We start from the raw sequence: 15,362 nt of genomic DNA, 5'->3' as shown, positions 1-15,362 counted from the left end.
AAAGGAGCATCTTGTTAATAAACTTTCCATCAAATGACCACCCCAAAATCCCTGCTGATCCATGTGAATCTTCTCAGGATTCTACTTCCTGGTCACAGGCTTGTTGGCTCATTTCAGCCTTTGAAAGCATTTTTCACCTGTCCTGGTTGATCAGGAGCTCACACTGAGCTACCACAATTTTCAGTGTCTGAACAATCTGTGAAAGGAAACCCAGATGTGTTGAAATACCAGGTGGTGAGTGAGCTCCAGCCCAGGAATGGCTCATGAACTCTGTGCAGAACTAGTCATCTTCCATAATTAGGTTATTTCACTGTAATCACATATTGAGTTACTTTCATTAGACATGACACTATTTGAAAATGTAAAGGATCAAACCCAGGTGACTTGGCAATGATCTCTAGAAACCCGTTCTCATTCCTTTCTCTTTGTTTATTTGCTATTCTATACAAAAAAAAACAACCCAAAACCAAAAAAAAAAATCAAACCAAGCCAAACCAAAAAACCCCACAAAAATTAGTGAAAAAACTTCAGCTCTTGTAACAGGCCTAGATAAGCCAAATAGCTAATATAACATTAAATGGATATATTAAAAAGGAAAAAAACCCACAAAACCTGTTATTTAGAAAAATTCTTAAGTTGACTCCATGACCTAAAAATACAGAAGTCTTTGAGAAATGAATTCCTGCAGACTCCCTCTGGAAATGGGAAAGAACATGCTTGATTAAGCCAGTGCTAACCTTTTGAAATCATGTTTCTCTGATATTTATTCCGTAAAATAATAAAAGGGGACATGTCAGGTGCTGGAAAGTCATAATGTACTCCCTTGCTTCTACTGCCCTTTTCCAACTTCAGTGTTCCTCTCCTAGAGGAAACTTTTAAAATAAAAAGTAAGGTCTCAGTTTGTCCTTTTAGTTGACCTTTATACATTTTTTGGCTGTGCATTTGCATAAGTTTAATTACAGAGTAAGAAAACTTCCACCCTTTTTCTGGCTCTGGTTTCACCATGTGTGAGGCCAGAGCAGTGACAGGTCCTTGGGAAGCAAGTATTTTCTGCTTTTTGTAAGAATGAGTAAATTATTTCCACCCTCACAAGTTGCTGTGCTTTGTATGAAAGTACAAATTTTTGTATAATCTCCCTCAAATTGCTCCCATGGTGATAATGGAGGAGTTTTCTCCCTGGGCACCTCAGTGAGCTGTTTGTGTTGGGAATTGTGTGTTCTGTCTCTTAATGAATAGAGGCGGAATGTAATAACTTAAGAATTCAAAAATATGCAGGGTGTCTTGGAGGAAAGGTTTCCCTTTCAGCTCTTCCACTTCAGTGCTTGCATTTATTCAAAGTTTGGCATGGGTCTGTGCCCTTCCACAAAGGAAAACCCTTTGTGGCTGGGGGCTGGATATTCATGGCAGGGAAATGCAATTCACTTCATGTTTACCAGGGAATCAATGCACCACTTTGAGTAATGGTACCAAGGTGACACCCTGCAGGATGCCTTTTTTTTTATATCAGCTCAAATAATTTCACTCTGGCTTTCATTTTTTTCCAGTCTTTATAAAAATTACAAATAACTACCATATTTCATTAAACAGGGAACAGCTTGCACTGTGTATGGAGACCTGGCACCACACGCCATAAATCTTTATGAGAATTGAATGTCTGATTTACAATGGTGTAAAATCAGAGAAAAATTATTTTCACTGATCTCTGTGAAAGAGAGTAAGAACAAAGCAATTAAGATAACTTTAAAGTCCTACTTGTAGTCCTGTCATGATAACCTTGTTGCTATTTGAATAAAATCATCCTCTGGATTGCTTTTTAAACTCTCTTTCATACTGGTTTCTCCTTCCTGTCATAATATTGTCTTACCAGCAAAGTGCCTGTCCCTCTCTATGTCTGCAGAGTGGAAAATTGATTTGGTCCTGTGTTGACCTCAGTTTTGTTCTGGTTTAGAGTTTAATTTTCATTTAACAAAAGCTACACTAGTTTAGATAACAAATATTTCTTTTCTCAGCTGACCAACTCCTGCAGGCAGGCACAAGGTGCCACCAGGGCTTACCTCAGCTGTTCCAGGAGCTGGGAGTGGCACCTGCTGAGCTTGTGGAAAAGCCAGAGCTGGGAAACGAAAATGTCATGAAAATAGCTGATGATGAGGTTTCCAGAGAAATATTCCTGTAATTTGCTGGAATTGGGAAGTGAAATGTGCAATTCTGACAGCAGTGACAGATTTATAGACTCGGTACACTAATTAAAAACAACTTACTCTAATATATTAATCTATAAAAGGCAGCAGCAGGGAGAGCTGGGCTGCTCTGTGCACGAGCGTGGGAATGTTGAATTGCCCTTCTCCTGCAATGACAGAACTTTGTCACAGATGAAACTCAGGAATAACGTAAAGCAAGAAGCAAATGGAAGGATTGCTTCCTTCTGGTGTGAAACATATGGGGAGATGTTTTGCTCTAAACTGTACAGTCATGTGCAAGACAGAAAGAAACAAAAAGTTTTCATTTGCTCTTTACCTTCTCTTTTCATTGCTGTTTTCTGCTCACATGGATGTGGTGGAATCTAGCTAAGAAGTTGGAAAAGAAAACTACTTCTTCCAACTACATTTTTATTCATACTAGGTGTAAAATTTTGGGATTGTCATGCTTTGAGATTCATCTGAGAAATTCCTCTGTAAAATTTTTCTTCCTCTGGATAAATTGTACTCCTTCCTTGCAACTACCACTAGTAATCTCAATAGTTGTGGACATTGAGGAATGAAAAAAAATATTTCTGGTGTAGATTCAAAGCACCTCTGATATTACATCTGTATTTTTACTTCAGCAGTGATTTAGATGGATATCTCAATACATGACAAGATGACAGTTAAATGGAAATAACTGAATAATTTTGGTTTTTTACAAACATCACTCTAGTTTGCATTTGAATATAAAAAATTGGAACTTAGTATTTTGTTACACATATGGAATTTAAGTCTGTATAAATCAGAGGAATAATAATGCTTTTGGAAAAGAGTGTGAAGCTTAAAACCCCCCAAAATGAAAAGCTCTGCAGATGTTTGAGAATACAGTAGTTGAATCTGTTACAGTTTCATTTATTTATTTGCTATTTCTTCATTAAATGTCACCCTTCTTCCCCCTCCAGTTTAATGGATATGTCCTTGAATATTCTCCTTATAGTCATTTAGGTATCTGCTGAACTTCCTAAGGCTGCAATTTCCTTGTAATCTTCCATCTGTTTCAAATGCATTGTAAATACACAGTGAGATCTTCAGCTCTATAAGAGCATCCAGTGAAGTCAGTGCAGTTACATGGAATTTCTTCAGATGAGAATCTCACTTGTGATGTTTGTGTCTCCATTTTTCCTGAACCCAAACTTCTTCTCACTGTACAATTACAGGTTTTTTCAGCATTTTAATCTCAAATTGATCATGATTGCCTGATGGTGATTGCATTCACAATTCTAGGAAATGGGTTCCTGTAATATGGGTGTGACCTTTACGAAAATGTCTAAAACTTCTTTAATAAACTATTTTTCTAACATAATATTTATGAAAGAAAAGGATTCTCTTTTGTTGTCAGCCTGCTACAATGGTGACACAGAGCATTGTGCTCAAGATTGATCTTAATTGCCAGGGAAGATGCCTAGGACTGCTTTAGGTTAAAAATCTGTATTTTTAGTCTTTTACTTTCTATAGTCAGGAAAGTTACACTTGAAAATGTCCATGTGATTTTTTTTTTTTCCCTGAAATACTTCAGTTGCCTCATTGGAGAAGTTCTTTGTGATGCACAAAGGACCAAGGTGTACATATTGTTTGAAAGAATTATTCTGTTGCTAAAAAACAGATATAGAAATGGGAAAGAGTGAAAGGATATGATGGATATAATCTATTTAATCCACTGTAAATTATTTTACTTTTTACTGTAATTTAGCATAATCATAAATGGAAACCAAGATAAGAGTTGGAGAAAAAAACTGAAGTGATTGGCTTTGCATTACAATAATTTTATGCTCAGTTAGGAGCTGCAGCAAAGTTGGATTCATGGCACTGTCTCTAGATATTTACTTTACTTTGTAGTAGTAAATCAGTAATTAAATAATTCAATGCTGACTCTGAGCAGCTTTTCTGTGTGCTGGGTTCCTTTAGCTGTGAGAATCCTCATATGAAAATTTTGTTTGCTGGTTTTTAAGTATTATCTAGTGCAGGTCACCAGGAAACAGCTCCTAAAAGACTTCAGTAATCAAATATTCCTTATTCAATTCTTCTCCAAAACATATTTTATAACATTTGTAAATAACCCAAAACATTTTGAATCTGGCACTGGCATTCAGAATGTCATCACTGAGGTACCAAAGAGGCCATGGCAGATGATTTCATTACACCAGCAGTGTCTATTTTATACCTTCAAAATCAGTCTTCAGGGTCTGACACAAGTTGTAAGACTTTTATTGCTGTCAAGCTATATAAAATCCTGGTGTCAGCTTCTTAACACTTGGAAAGTAATAGCACTCCTCATCTTCTATTAAAAAAAAGTACAGACTGTTTTCCTGGAATAGATTTGCAGAGCTTGTGGAGCTGAGCTATCATTCTCACTAATATTTGTGTGTTTAACACCACCCTGCCATGAAACCCAAATCAATTAATCTGTTTCTGCTCTCTGCAAGTGTAAAATAGGATAAGCATTTTGTGACCATGATCATAAAACTCTTTAAATTAAAAGCACTGTATGTGTCTTCCTCCAGAAGACTGCATAAGAAATCTTGAATGATTCACATCTTATTTTTAAATCATAAGCTTTTGTTTCACCAGGAATTCATGCTTTCTGTGTCTGAAAATGATGCAAATAAGTTATGCAAATAATTTGCCTCTACTGGTCAAGAATAAATACTGAAGTAAAATAAAAATAAAGAATTATCCAGCTTCCCATGTATAGTTTTGACACTCGAATTACTGTATGTAAATGCAGAATGTAAGCTTAAAAGATACATTTAGATCTTACAGAAACTTAGTAAAAATAGATCACTGAAAGCATTTGGAAATTTAGTGCCAACAAAATTAATTGTGCTGCCCATTTGTGATGATGTTAAAATAAGCAGCACCTGCCCTCATGCTGTATAAAATATTATGAATTCTGTAAATCATAAGACAAATATTAGAAACAAATCTATGTTGGGCGACATTACAGAGCAATTCCCGACTCTGGGGCCATTGTTTGAAGTTATTTAAGTCCTTTAATGAGGACACTGACAAATTGCTTGTTGTCCTCAGAGTCCCATCCTGTTAATTCTCTATCAGGCAACAATGGCCTGTGTGCTCCGAATGGAGCAGCAACAGCAGTGAACTGGGGACAGAAAATCTACTTCTGCAGAGTAGCTTCCACCAAGTCTTGTGAACCTTGGAAATGGAGTCCCCCTCAGATATTATGTCTGGAGTACAGAGCTCCTCCAGCACGTATACAGCACGTGCATTGCACTTTATTTCCATTGTAACTACAAATTGGTCTGAGTTTGTTGGGTTGCTTTCATATGTTTACAGGAATATTAAACTTTCTGCTGGAGAATTGTTTGACTGTGGGTGGCTGTCCCCAGGGAGCTTCCTCAGTAGCTACTGATTTGTTGTCTTCAAGTGATCCAGCACTTGGAAATTTCCTATGTAAATATCAGTTTGTTACTTTTTGGCAAATATTTTGATTTAGCTGTAAGCACCTATGATCCGTGTTGCTTACTTATGATGTGAACATGATAAACCACAGAAAGTTACTGGAATGCAATGGAAGTTTGGCAGCTCCAGTAGAACAGGAGGCAGAAGAATGAGAGATTCTGTTTCCTTTGGAGCTGTACCAAGTTACTAATCTTTTGCTGTGTTTGGTATTCTAGGATGTCATGTCCACGTTCTTCCAGTTTGGGGCTTCCATCCAGCAAGAAGCCATTATCATGCTGAAGATCATGCAGGATTACGACTGGCACGTGTTCTCTCTGGTGACCACCACTTTCCCTGGATATCGAGATTTCATCAATGTCATTAAGACCACTGTGGAGAACAGTTTTGTGGGCTGGGACATGCAGAACATCATCATACTCGATACTGCCTTTGGAGATGCCAAGACCCAAATTCAGCTGAAGAAAATCCATTCATCAGTCATCCTGCTGTATTGTTCCAAGGATGAAGCTGTCTACATCCTGGATGAGGCTCGGTCCCTGGGCCTCACTGGCTACGATTTCTTTTGGATAGTTCCCAGCCTGGTTAGCGGTAACACAGAAATCACTCCCAAGGAGTTTCCTTCAGGACTCATTTCAGCAGCTTATGATGAGTGGGACTACAGTTTAGAAGCTCGGGTTCGGGATGGCCTTGGGGTTATTGCCACTGCTGCATCAGCCATGCTGGAAAAGTATTCCTTCATTCCTGAGGCCAGGACGAGCTGCTATGGACAACTGGAGAAAAACGACCGGCCTTCTCAAACCTTGCACAAGTAAGAATGATTGCTTTGGGTTATTTTAACCTGTGTGGCCTTGGCAGTTTTCTCTTCTATTGCCACTGTATGTTTCTTGTGGGAGAATATTGTTTTTTGCTAATCCCGTTGAGCCCATTTTAAGCAGTGGTTTTCAGATGTTCCTGGAGGATGTGCAAGAGGATGTGCTGCACTGCTAGCTGTGCTCCTGGAGATGATGTGTGCTATGGAGAATAAACATTGCTCTCAATCTAGGGGAGAAGATGACAGAAATTGGTCTTAGAGGGTATGAAGCTGAGTTAACAAAATTGGGCTGTTGTGTACTTTAACTATGAGGTAAAATTGCCAAAATGCTCTGGAGTCCATGCCTGTATCACTTGCATCAGCAGGAACCTGGTAATATTTTAGAAGACAAGCAATATGAAGCATTAAAGTGCTGTCCCTGGAAATTATAGAAGTATTAGATTAGTAAGGCAGCTTTTATCACATAAGAGCTGAAATCTGTCCCCTTTACTTGTAAGGGTATATTTTTGTCACCTCTAATAGAATAACTGTAAAACTTAATCGGCATTAATCCGAGCTGATATAGATGTTTTCTCTAAACAGTTTGCCAGATGGGAACTGCCAAGGTTTAAATCAGGATTCTTTTGTTATTATTATTTCCTTTTAATTATCCCTTTCAGACATGATACTCCTGATTACTTCGATCCAAAATGTTGCAGGGTAATATATTTCTTTATCTGGTCTGTGAGAGGAAGTAGGGTATCTTGCATATTTTTTAATAGCTCTTGACAATATGGAAGCTACTAAGCAGTATTTATGACGTTTGTTCTGACCAAATATTGCAGATGAAGCACTTTCTGCAGAAAAGCAGGATAGAATTGGCACAGGAAGGAAAGTTGGTGCTGATTTCAGAAAGGAGATTTTAGAACAGTTTTAATCTTGAGATGTATGTGCATATTTAGATTAGGAGTTGATTACCACACGATGTCCTGGAACAGTTGTTTTCCATGAAAACAACATCTTTGCACACAGCTTTCTTCAGAAGCTTTCTTAAAAGCCAGATGCATCCAAGTAAATGAATTTTAACATTTCCTTATAGAGAACTTGCCTTTAGTATGACACTTGCAGGCTTTTTGTGCTCCCTTTCCTATTTTTGAGCCTCTGCTTCTAAAACTACAAATTCCCTAGTGGCATTGCAGAAAACCCACAGTTCTTTTCCTCATTTGCCCCTGGGAGTGGCTCTGTGAGTCTCAGGGCTCTGGGAAAGCTGTGGTGTGGCCCTGGGGTCAGGGCAGAGCAGTGGGAGGCACTGCTGGGGGGACTGCCCCACCCCTGCTGCTCCTCTCTGCATGTGCTGGCAGTGCCAGGGAGCAGTGGAAGCATCCTGTAAAACAAATTCTGTGCTTTAACAGTAGGACCTGACCTACAAATAAAGCAGCCCACTATTAATAATTGAACTCCAGTTTCTGTGAAACTTCTCTTATAAGTGTGGGATTTAAAATGCTCTTGGAAGGGGCACTTGGACCTGTTTTGAAAAAGGCTCCTACCCTGTTGTTTGGCTAATACACTAGTGTAGACTTGGATTAAGTATTCAACACTCAGCATAAGCTGTATTTCTTTAAACAATCTTTATTTTCTCATTAAACCTGCATGAGTACAAGAACAGGACTTGTGAGTGCTAGGGCAGTGAGATTAGACTTCACCAGGAGATTCTGCAGCATGCAGTGCATGATGCACCTAGTAATTATTAATAGGAGAAGCTGTAGTGCACTGTGCTTAAAAAAGTCACTTCCCGATGTAAAACACTGAGTTATGAAGTAAAAATACCTTTTCTGTATTGGAGATTCTTTGAGCTTCTCCAACACCACAAGAATCAGAAGCAGGCTGTTTTTAATTTGGAAATATCAGAATTATACTAAAATGAATAAATTTTAAATAGTTTTTCTTATGTAATAATTCCCCCAAATTATTCTTGTCACATATAATCTGCTATCAAGGCAAGTGTATACAAACTTTACCAGTATTAAATAATACTGGGGAGCTGAGCAGCCTCTCCATGCCAAGGTGAATTATATAAATTCATTGTACTTTCTCATCCTCATCACTAAATTGTACTTTCCTACTTTACATGACAAATCAGTGTCTAAATTGGGGTTTTGTCGTGAAGTGGAATCTTCACAGTTTCTGGTCCCAGATAATGCAGTTTCATATTGTCAACTACAAGGTAAATGTGTTGTGTGCTGTATTAAGAAACTAACCTGAAGAAAGGATTTTGTGGCATGTTCCCAATGGAAAGGGCTGAAGTAACTGTAAATACCTTATGGACCTGGGATTTGCTGTGCTCTGTTCCCCTCTCCATCTGGGAATCAGTGCTGGAGAAGCAGGGTTGGACAAGAGAACACTGCTGCAAGCTCAGAAGCAGAGAACTCAGTGGGAGTCAGGGAAGAGGCTGTGTAAGGGGATGCCTGAACAAAACAAAGCTCAAAATAGACAAAAACCCCAGGATTTTTAGGCTCCATCTATTATAATGACAGTCTAATTCAGCTTTAAACCCAGGATGGTACTCTGAGGCTATGCTATAAAAGCTAATTTGCTTGTAAATGGAAGTTAGTAATGCTTTATGTGTGACTTCCCATATCTAGGTAGCAATTTTATCTCTGTTTGTGAAGAAATTCTATGTAAAAAAAGCCATGAAGTAAAAGCTCCTCCTCTTGAGTATTAAAAGGGTTTGAAAATATATTTGTTTTGAAGCACACAATTTATCTTTCCCCATCACTGCAATTCTAAGATGCTTTTATTGGCTTCCTTGATCCAGAAGAAAATCAGGTTTGCTTTAGTTTTTGGAATGATCTGATCAATGTTCATTTCTGGTGAGAAAGCCAGTTTTTCTCTATGAATAAAGGATTTATAATAAAATACAGGGTTCATTTTCAATGCATTAAAAACACAGATATATATGTATATTTGTATCTGTATTGATTCAGATCATCTTTTTCCATCTGTATAAGACCCAAGGCAGAAAAGCATTGTATTGTGTGAAATACTGGCACAGCAGGATAAATAGAATTAGCACCTCATTAATGCCAAGTCAGTTGAACAAACTCTTGTTCTCTCTGAAAAAAGGAAAACAGGAAAGCAAACAAACAGGAAAACACAATAACCCTGCCAGTCATGGGAGATGCTGCTGCTTTGTGCATTGAAATGGTGCTGCATTGTTTACAAGAGTACTCATGGTGTGTATGGAAGTCATGACCCTGGGAGAGACATTTCACTGCAACATTTCCAAGCACACCGATCCTTACAGGGGTGGGTGATGATGGTAAAGCTGTTGCCATTGAAAAGCAAAAAGATGTGTCTGTCCATAGATAGTCAGGTGTTTGCCATGTGGTGCTGACATTTAGTGAGATTCTGTTCTGAAATACAGCCAAGCCATAGGCAGGATTTGGAGGCCCATCCTTCAGCAGTGAAGGTGTAGATCCAGGAAGAATCCTACCCTTCCCAAGCACAATTTCCTTTATTTATCATCACTGAACCAGGAGCAGGAGCAATGGGCAGTCCATAGGGCCAGGGACAAAAGCTTAGCTGTCCTTGCTGCAGTGCTGCTGTTATCCTTCAGCACAGCACCTCCTTCAGAGGGAGGGGGTTTGCTGCCCCCCTTGTCCTGATAGTTATTCACCAATTCATATTTTGAGTCCAGCTTTTAGCATGACAGATAAATTTGCCTCATTTGAGTGAAATCTGGGATTAAAGGGACACAATGGTTTGATAATAATCCAGCAAATCTGTTTAATCTTTTCCCACATACAGATCAACAGCCAGTTTATAGAGGATTTGTCCAAGTCAGAGGACTTGGGAACAATAGGTATCATCTTCTTTATTAGATGATTAAGGTGTATAAATATTTAACTAATTATTTATGAGTCCAAAGTAAAACTGAACTTCACAGGCAACAAAGGAGGGGTTGTGTAGGGGAACACTGCCCCAGAGACCCCAACATGGTGCTGGTTTACTGACAAAGTGATTCAAAACATTACTGAAAATCTGTATTAGAATTTTCTCCCATGTTAGGTCAGCTTAGGAAGCAGAAAACACCAAACAGTTACTGGATTAGAACATTACCTCGTTATAGTGATAATTAAAATAATTTAAAGCAAGAGAACAAGTGTGGCCTCTGACAGTTGAGTGGAGCCTGCCTTCAGGGCTGAAAGCAGGGCTCAACAATCAAATTATCAGTTCTTGGAGATGGAGCTGCTGCAGGCACCATCCCCCTTGCAGGAAGCCAGGCACACATCATGGGGAAGAGTTCTGAGGTGGTGCAGCAATGTCTGATCAAGCTAGTGCTTTTTTTTTAAATGCTGATGCCAATAATAGCATTAACTTGCTAAACATTCTGCTGTTCTGATGTTACACTCATCTGCGGCACATCCCAGGGAGTTAAGCTCTTTCTAACTTTCCTCCCTCCCTTTGCTCCCTCTTTCAGAAGGGCTCCCCAAGAGTTTTGTTGTTTGTCTGCAGAACAAGATGCCTTTTCCAGCGCCAGTGGCAGTGAATGCTTTAAGGAGCAGCTGGCAGGAGGTCACAGAGGCTGGCATGCTGTTCCTTCTGCACAGTCACTGAGCTGATCACTCCCAAAGTTTTACTCATCCGTGCTGGCTCCAGGCCTAGGGAGACACAGCTCCAAAGCAAGGTACCCTTGTGGAGGAGCGAGGGCTGGGAGGAGGAGGAGGATGCACAAAGAGCAAGAAGTGACTGCATCACAGCAAAGGATTTGAATTTAGAAAAAAAAAATCCTACATAGCATAGGATATAGAATTGACTTTAAAATAATGCATCAGTACCTTCTTTAATAGTGTTCTACTGCAGACATATTTCTGTATGTACTTCACACATTATTTATTCTACATTAAGCATTTTTTTAAATTAAATTTTACAGAGGAAATCTGTTTCTTAATGATAAATGATGTGTCTTGGGGTTTCTATGATAAGTATCATTCAAATGTCATGGTTGAATCATAGTAAGGAAGTTCAGCAGTTCAGAGCCTCAGCAAGATAAAGAAAAGACAAAATTTGGATTCACTCCTACTTTTTTTGGTATGCCAAGCCCAAATAGGCTGGCTCTCTAGGTTATTAAAATGGCTGGGTTTACACTATTTGCAAGAAAGAGAAATATCACTAGATAACATGTTTTGAGGCCTTTCATCTGCTTTAAATCTCAGTTTGGAAAATCCTTCTTTGAGAGAGAAGAGGGAGAGTTTCTATTATGCAGCACGTATTTCCCCAATCTCTGCTGCTTCTCTTCATTGCCTGCAGTTGTCAGAGATTTGAAACACTGTCCTACAGGGAAGAAGACAGCAAATAAAAAATTTTAGTCCCTGATGATGGCACCTGAGGAGTTTATCAAGTTTGATTATCTCATCTGAGGGTAGGAAATGTAGATCTGAACTCATGGCAGAGAGGAGTCCGTGGTCCTTCTGCTCCCTGCAGCTGTCTGGCCCTGTGCTTTGTTTTACAGGTCTAGGGACTAAGGTCTCTCCTTAGAAGGTAGCTTAGAAATGACACATTTTCATTAATGCCTCTGCCTTACCCATTCTCTCTTTCCCAGCTGCTGATGTGTTTGGGAGCATTCTAGGTGAATTTCACACTAATTGTAAAACAAGCCTGTTACTACAGAGCTGATTGTGTTCCTGAGCCCGACCAGTGCTGGAGGGTCTTGTGGGACACAGGTGGGTGGGCAGGAGGCTGTCCATGCTGAGGAGATGAATTATCATGAGGATGCTCCTCCCTTACATCCCAGAGAGAGCACATGGAGGGTGCTGAGGCTCCACAAGTGCCATCACACCTGCTTCTGTGTTATGGAATTGCTCTGCTGTGCTTCCATTCTGTCCTTGTTGGCTTTCTCACATCACCCTGAGAAACTTTTGAGACCAGGGCTAGGGTTGATCTTTGTCTGGAACAAAGTGACCTTAATAATTTACGTAAGGTTGTGTTTTTTCTTTAAAATAATGCCCAACACAGAATCCACTAAAGCCTTCCTGGTTTTGCTGTCAAATCCTTGGATCTGTTAGGAGAACACTTGCGTATCTTGCATAGACATAAATATGGTAAACCTCAAAAGAAATGCCATGGCCTGCAAACATGTTTGCTTTTTATAACATAGAAGTAGAAAATCTCAAAGATTCTGCTCCAGTATTTAAACTGTTTTAATCCAGTATAGGAAATCCTTCGCAAACACCTCATGGAGAAGGAAGTCCATGGCTCCTGTGAGGAGTCTGGCCAGAAAGGTGCCACTGTGTCAGCAATTTTGTATCCAAGCAAATGGCCCTTTGAAAACTGAGCTCTGATCCCTTTGGCAAAGTCTTCACTCATTTGTTAATGGAATTAGAGTCAATGAAGTTGTAATTCTATAGTTACAGGGTAAGAAAACCCAGCTTTTGCAGTATGTTCTGGCTCTTTGGATAAAGTTAGAATTTTGACAGGAATAAATATTGCAATTTTGGCATTAATCTGAAGCTCTGTGTGAACTACTTGATCTTTCTGAGTCTTATAAAAATAAAGTTGGAAACCTTGAGAGAAGTTTGTAACCTGGGTGCTTCAAAGGCTTGCTGTGAAAACGGCAGCAAAAGTGTTCTGCTGTGGTGTTCCAACACTTCTCAGTTTTGCTAGGGAAGGTGACAAGCAAAAAATAATTGTATAAATGTTTAAAAGTGTTTTTACATAGTTAAGGCTTGGTTCTTTTCATGATAAAAAATCCTGTTTTGGATTTGATGTGAGACTAGCTTAAATTCTGTCAGAAAAAAAAAGTGCCATTTTGATCTATGTATCACCTGGGGAATCTTACAAATACTGGTTTGCAAAAGTTAATTAAGACTTCCATGTCATAATACCATCACAAGGCCTTGCTCTATCGTGGCTTTGCAAAGGCTGTAGCATTAATGAGGAATGAAAACAGATTACCTACAAGTCCATGGTGTGTTGCTAATTGACCCCTCAAAGTAACGAGTTCAAATAACTAAACACATCATTTAGTTAAGAACAGGAACTGGTATTTCCAAAGCTACTTCTGAAATATATTTTATCCAATTCAGAAACCAAAGATCTCTTGCACAGAATTAACCTTGGATAATCTTAAAATTCTGTAAGAATAACATAATATAAATTCTTCACAGTGTTATTCCTAACCAGGAACAGACAAGCACTTGGTTATTTTTTGTAGGACAAGCTGTTTGGGATTGTGGCCAGTAAAAGCAGAGGAGGACTTCTGTCCTTCACAGAGGAAAAATGACAATTCAAAAGCAAGTGTAAATTGTAAGCATTGATTTCTGGAGAACATGGGCAGCTGATGAATTTTGTACAGAAGAATGTGCTTGGGGGAACAAGAATCTCTTTGAAGTTCTTTTTTATTGCTGCAGTGTGAGAATCTGGGGTAGCCCAGAGTGTGTCACTCATACCTTTGTGTCTGGATCAGAGAATACAATTTTAAGAGACTTTTCAGATTAGGGCATTTAAAAACAAAAAAAACCCAAACAAAAACCCAAACCTTGCAAAAAGTGTTTCTTTACTTAATGGCTGATAAATATACATGTTTTACAAATACATATAGAGTTCAATCGAGCTGTGGTTCATATTAGTCTTTTTGGAACACTTGAGCTTCAGCAGTCTTGTGATGACCCTTCACTAGCTTCCAGGCTAGGTCATTTGCATATTAATCCCAAAATATGATGAGCAGTGTTTGCAATCAGGGGTGGTGATCCTACCAAACTCCATTAAGGAAGAGTTCAACTCCAGTCCAGTCAGCATTTTCTGTGGTTAAAAGCCCAAGTGAGCACAAAGGCCTGATGGAATACAGGGTGTGTGCTGGGGTCCAGCCCTCAGGAGGGGACACAATGCTTGGCTTTCAGCTTCAGTGAAGTGAGGTGGTTTGTGCCCGGCCCTGCCAGGTGATGTGTTCATTTTCAGGGGTGTTACCTCATGGGTGTGAATTAGGAGAGTGTGCAGAAGAGCAAATGCAAGTATTGCCTGTTTTCACAGCACATCCTTGTTTTCCTCTTGTGCTCACTTCCTGGGCATTTCCCTCCCTGGGTCACACAGTGGTTTTCAGCACTGAGTGAATGTTATGCTGGTTTCTTACGTGTGTGCACAAGTAAATCCTATTTGGTGGTTTGCTGCCTCTCAAGGTGGTGAACAAGCTTTTTGTTCCCAAGAAAGATCTGTCACTGCTGGATGAAAAATGAAATATACAGGAAAACAGTTCAACTGAACAGCAAAGTTCTGTCAAGGGGAAAATTTTCACACTGGAAGTCTGTCATGAAATGTGAGTTATTATGATGGGTGAATTTATAAATTACTGTCAAACTGGTACTGAATGATGTTACTATGGCTGTTCAGGGTACTGCACATTTAATTATTAACTGTTATGATACAATACCATTATTTCTTCTGGGTCTATATATGTTTATTTAGTGTGCTTTCGCTACTGGGATTTTCAGTAGCTCTGTCAATACAAAGCCTTTTCCTTTGAATCTGGAGAAGACGAATTTTGTCTATGTCACATTCCCCAGGAGATCATGCTGCTACTAGTGCTAAAAAAGCCAGCCATAACAACCAACCAACTAACCCAAAAGAACCCTCCAAACCCATAGAAACATGTAAAACAGTATCAGTTTCTTGTGGATAAAACACTACAGGTAATGTATGAAGAATAGTAAATTTCTGCCCTTCAGAACACATCCCTCTATGGGATGGACATCTACACTTCTGTCTGCATCAGTCTTGGACTGAATTTCTTTCAATTAAATACACTGGGAATTCAGAGCAATTCAATGTGAATAACTTCAGACCACAGAGGTGGGCTGGGGGGGTGTATTGTCTTCTTCCTGAGATTTTGAATTGGAGTTTTACTTCTTACTGTGGGA

At 39.2% G+C, this 15,362-nt stretch overlaps 1 protein-coding gene across 4 annotated transcripts in view; it reads left to right on the top strand.

Annotated features, from left to right (window-relative positions):
* Nucleotides 1–15,362, top strand: part of GRIN2A (glutamate ionotropic receptor NMDA type subunit 2A) — a 156,201-nt gene that overhangs the window by 84,978 nt on the left and 55,861 nt on the right. For all 4 annotated transcript variants that reach the window (XM_086853968.1, XM_086853967.1, XM_086853966.1 and 1 more), the window contains one exon: nucleotides 5,876–6,468. In XM_086853968.1, the coding sequence (XP_086710094.1) occupies nucleotides 5,876–6,468 (593 nt within the window). The remainder of the gene's footprint in view (nucleotides 1–5,875; nucleotides 6,469–15,362) is intronic.

The sequence above is a fragment of the Cyanistes caeruleus genome, chromosome 17 (genome assembly GCF_971803275.1).
Source record: "Cyanistes caeruleus chromosome 17, bCyaCae1.hap1.1, whole genome shotgun sequence".
NCBI classification, from domain to species: Eukaryota; Metazoa; Chordata; class Aves; order Passeriformes; family Paridae; genus Cyanistes; species Cyanistes caeruleus.
The sequence above is the reverse complement of the archived record's forward strand: the minus strand, read 5'-3'. Positions and strand labels throughout refer to the sequence as shown.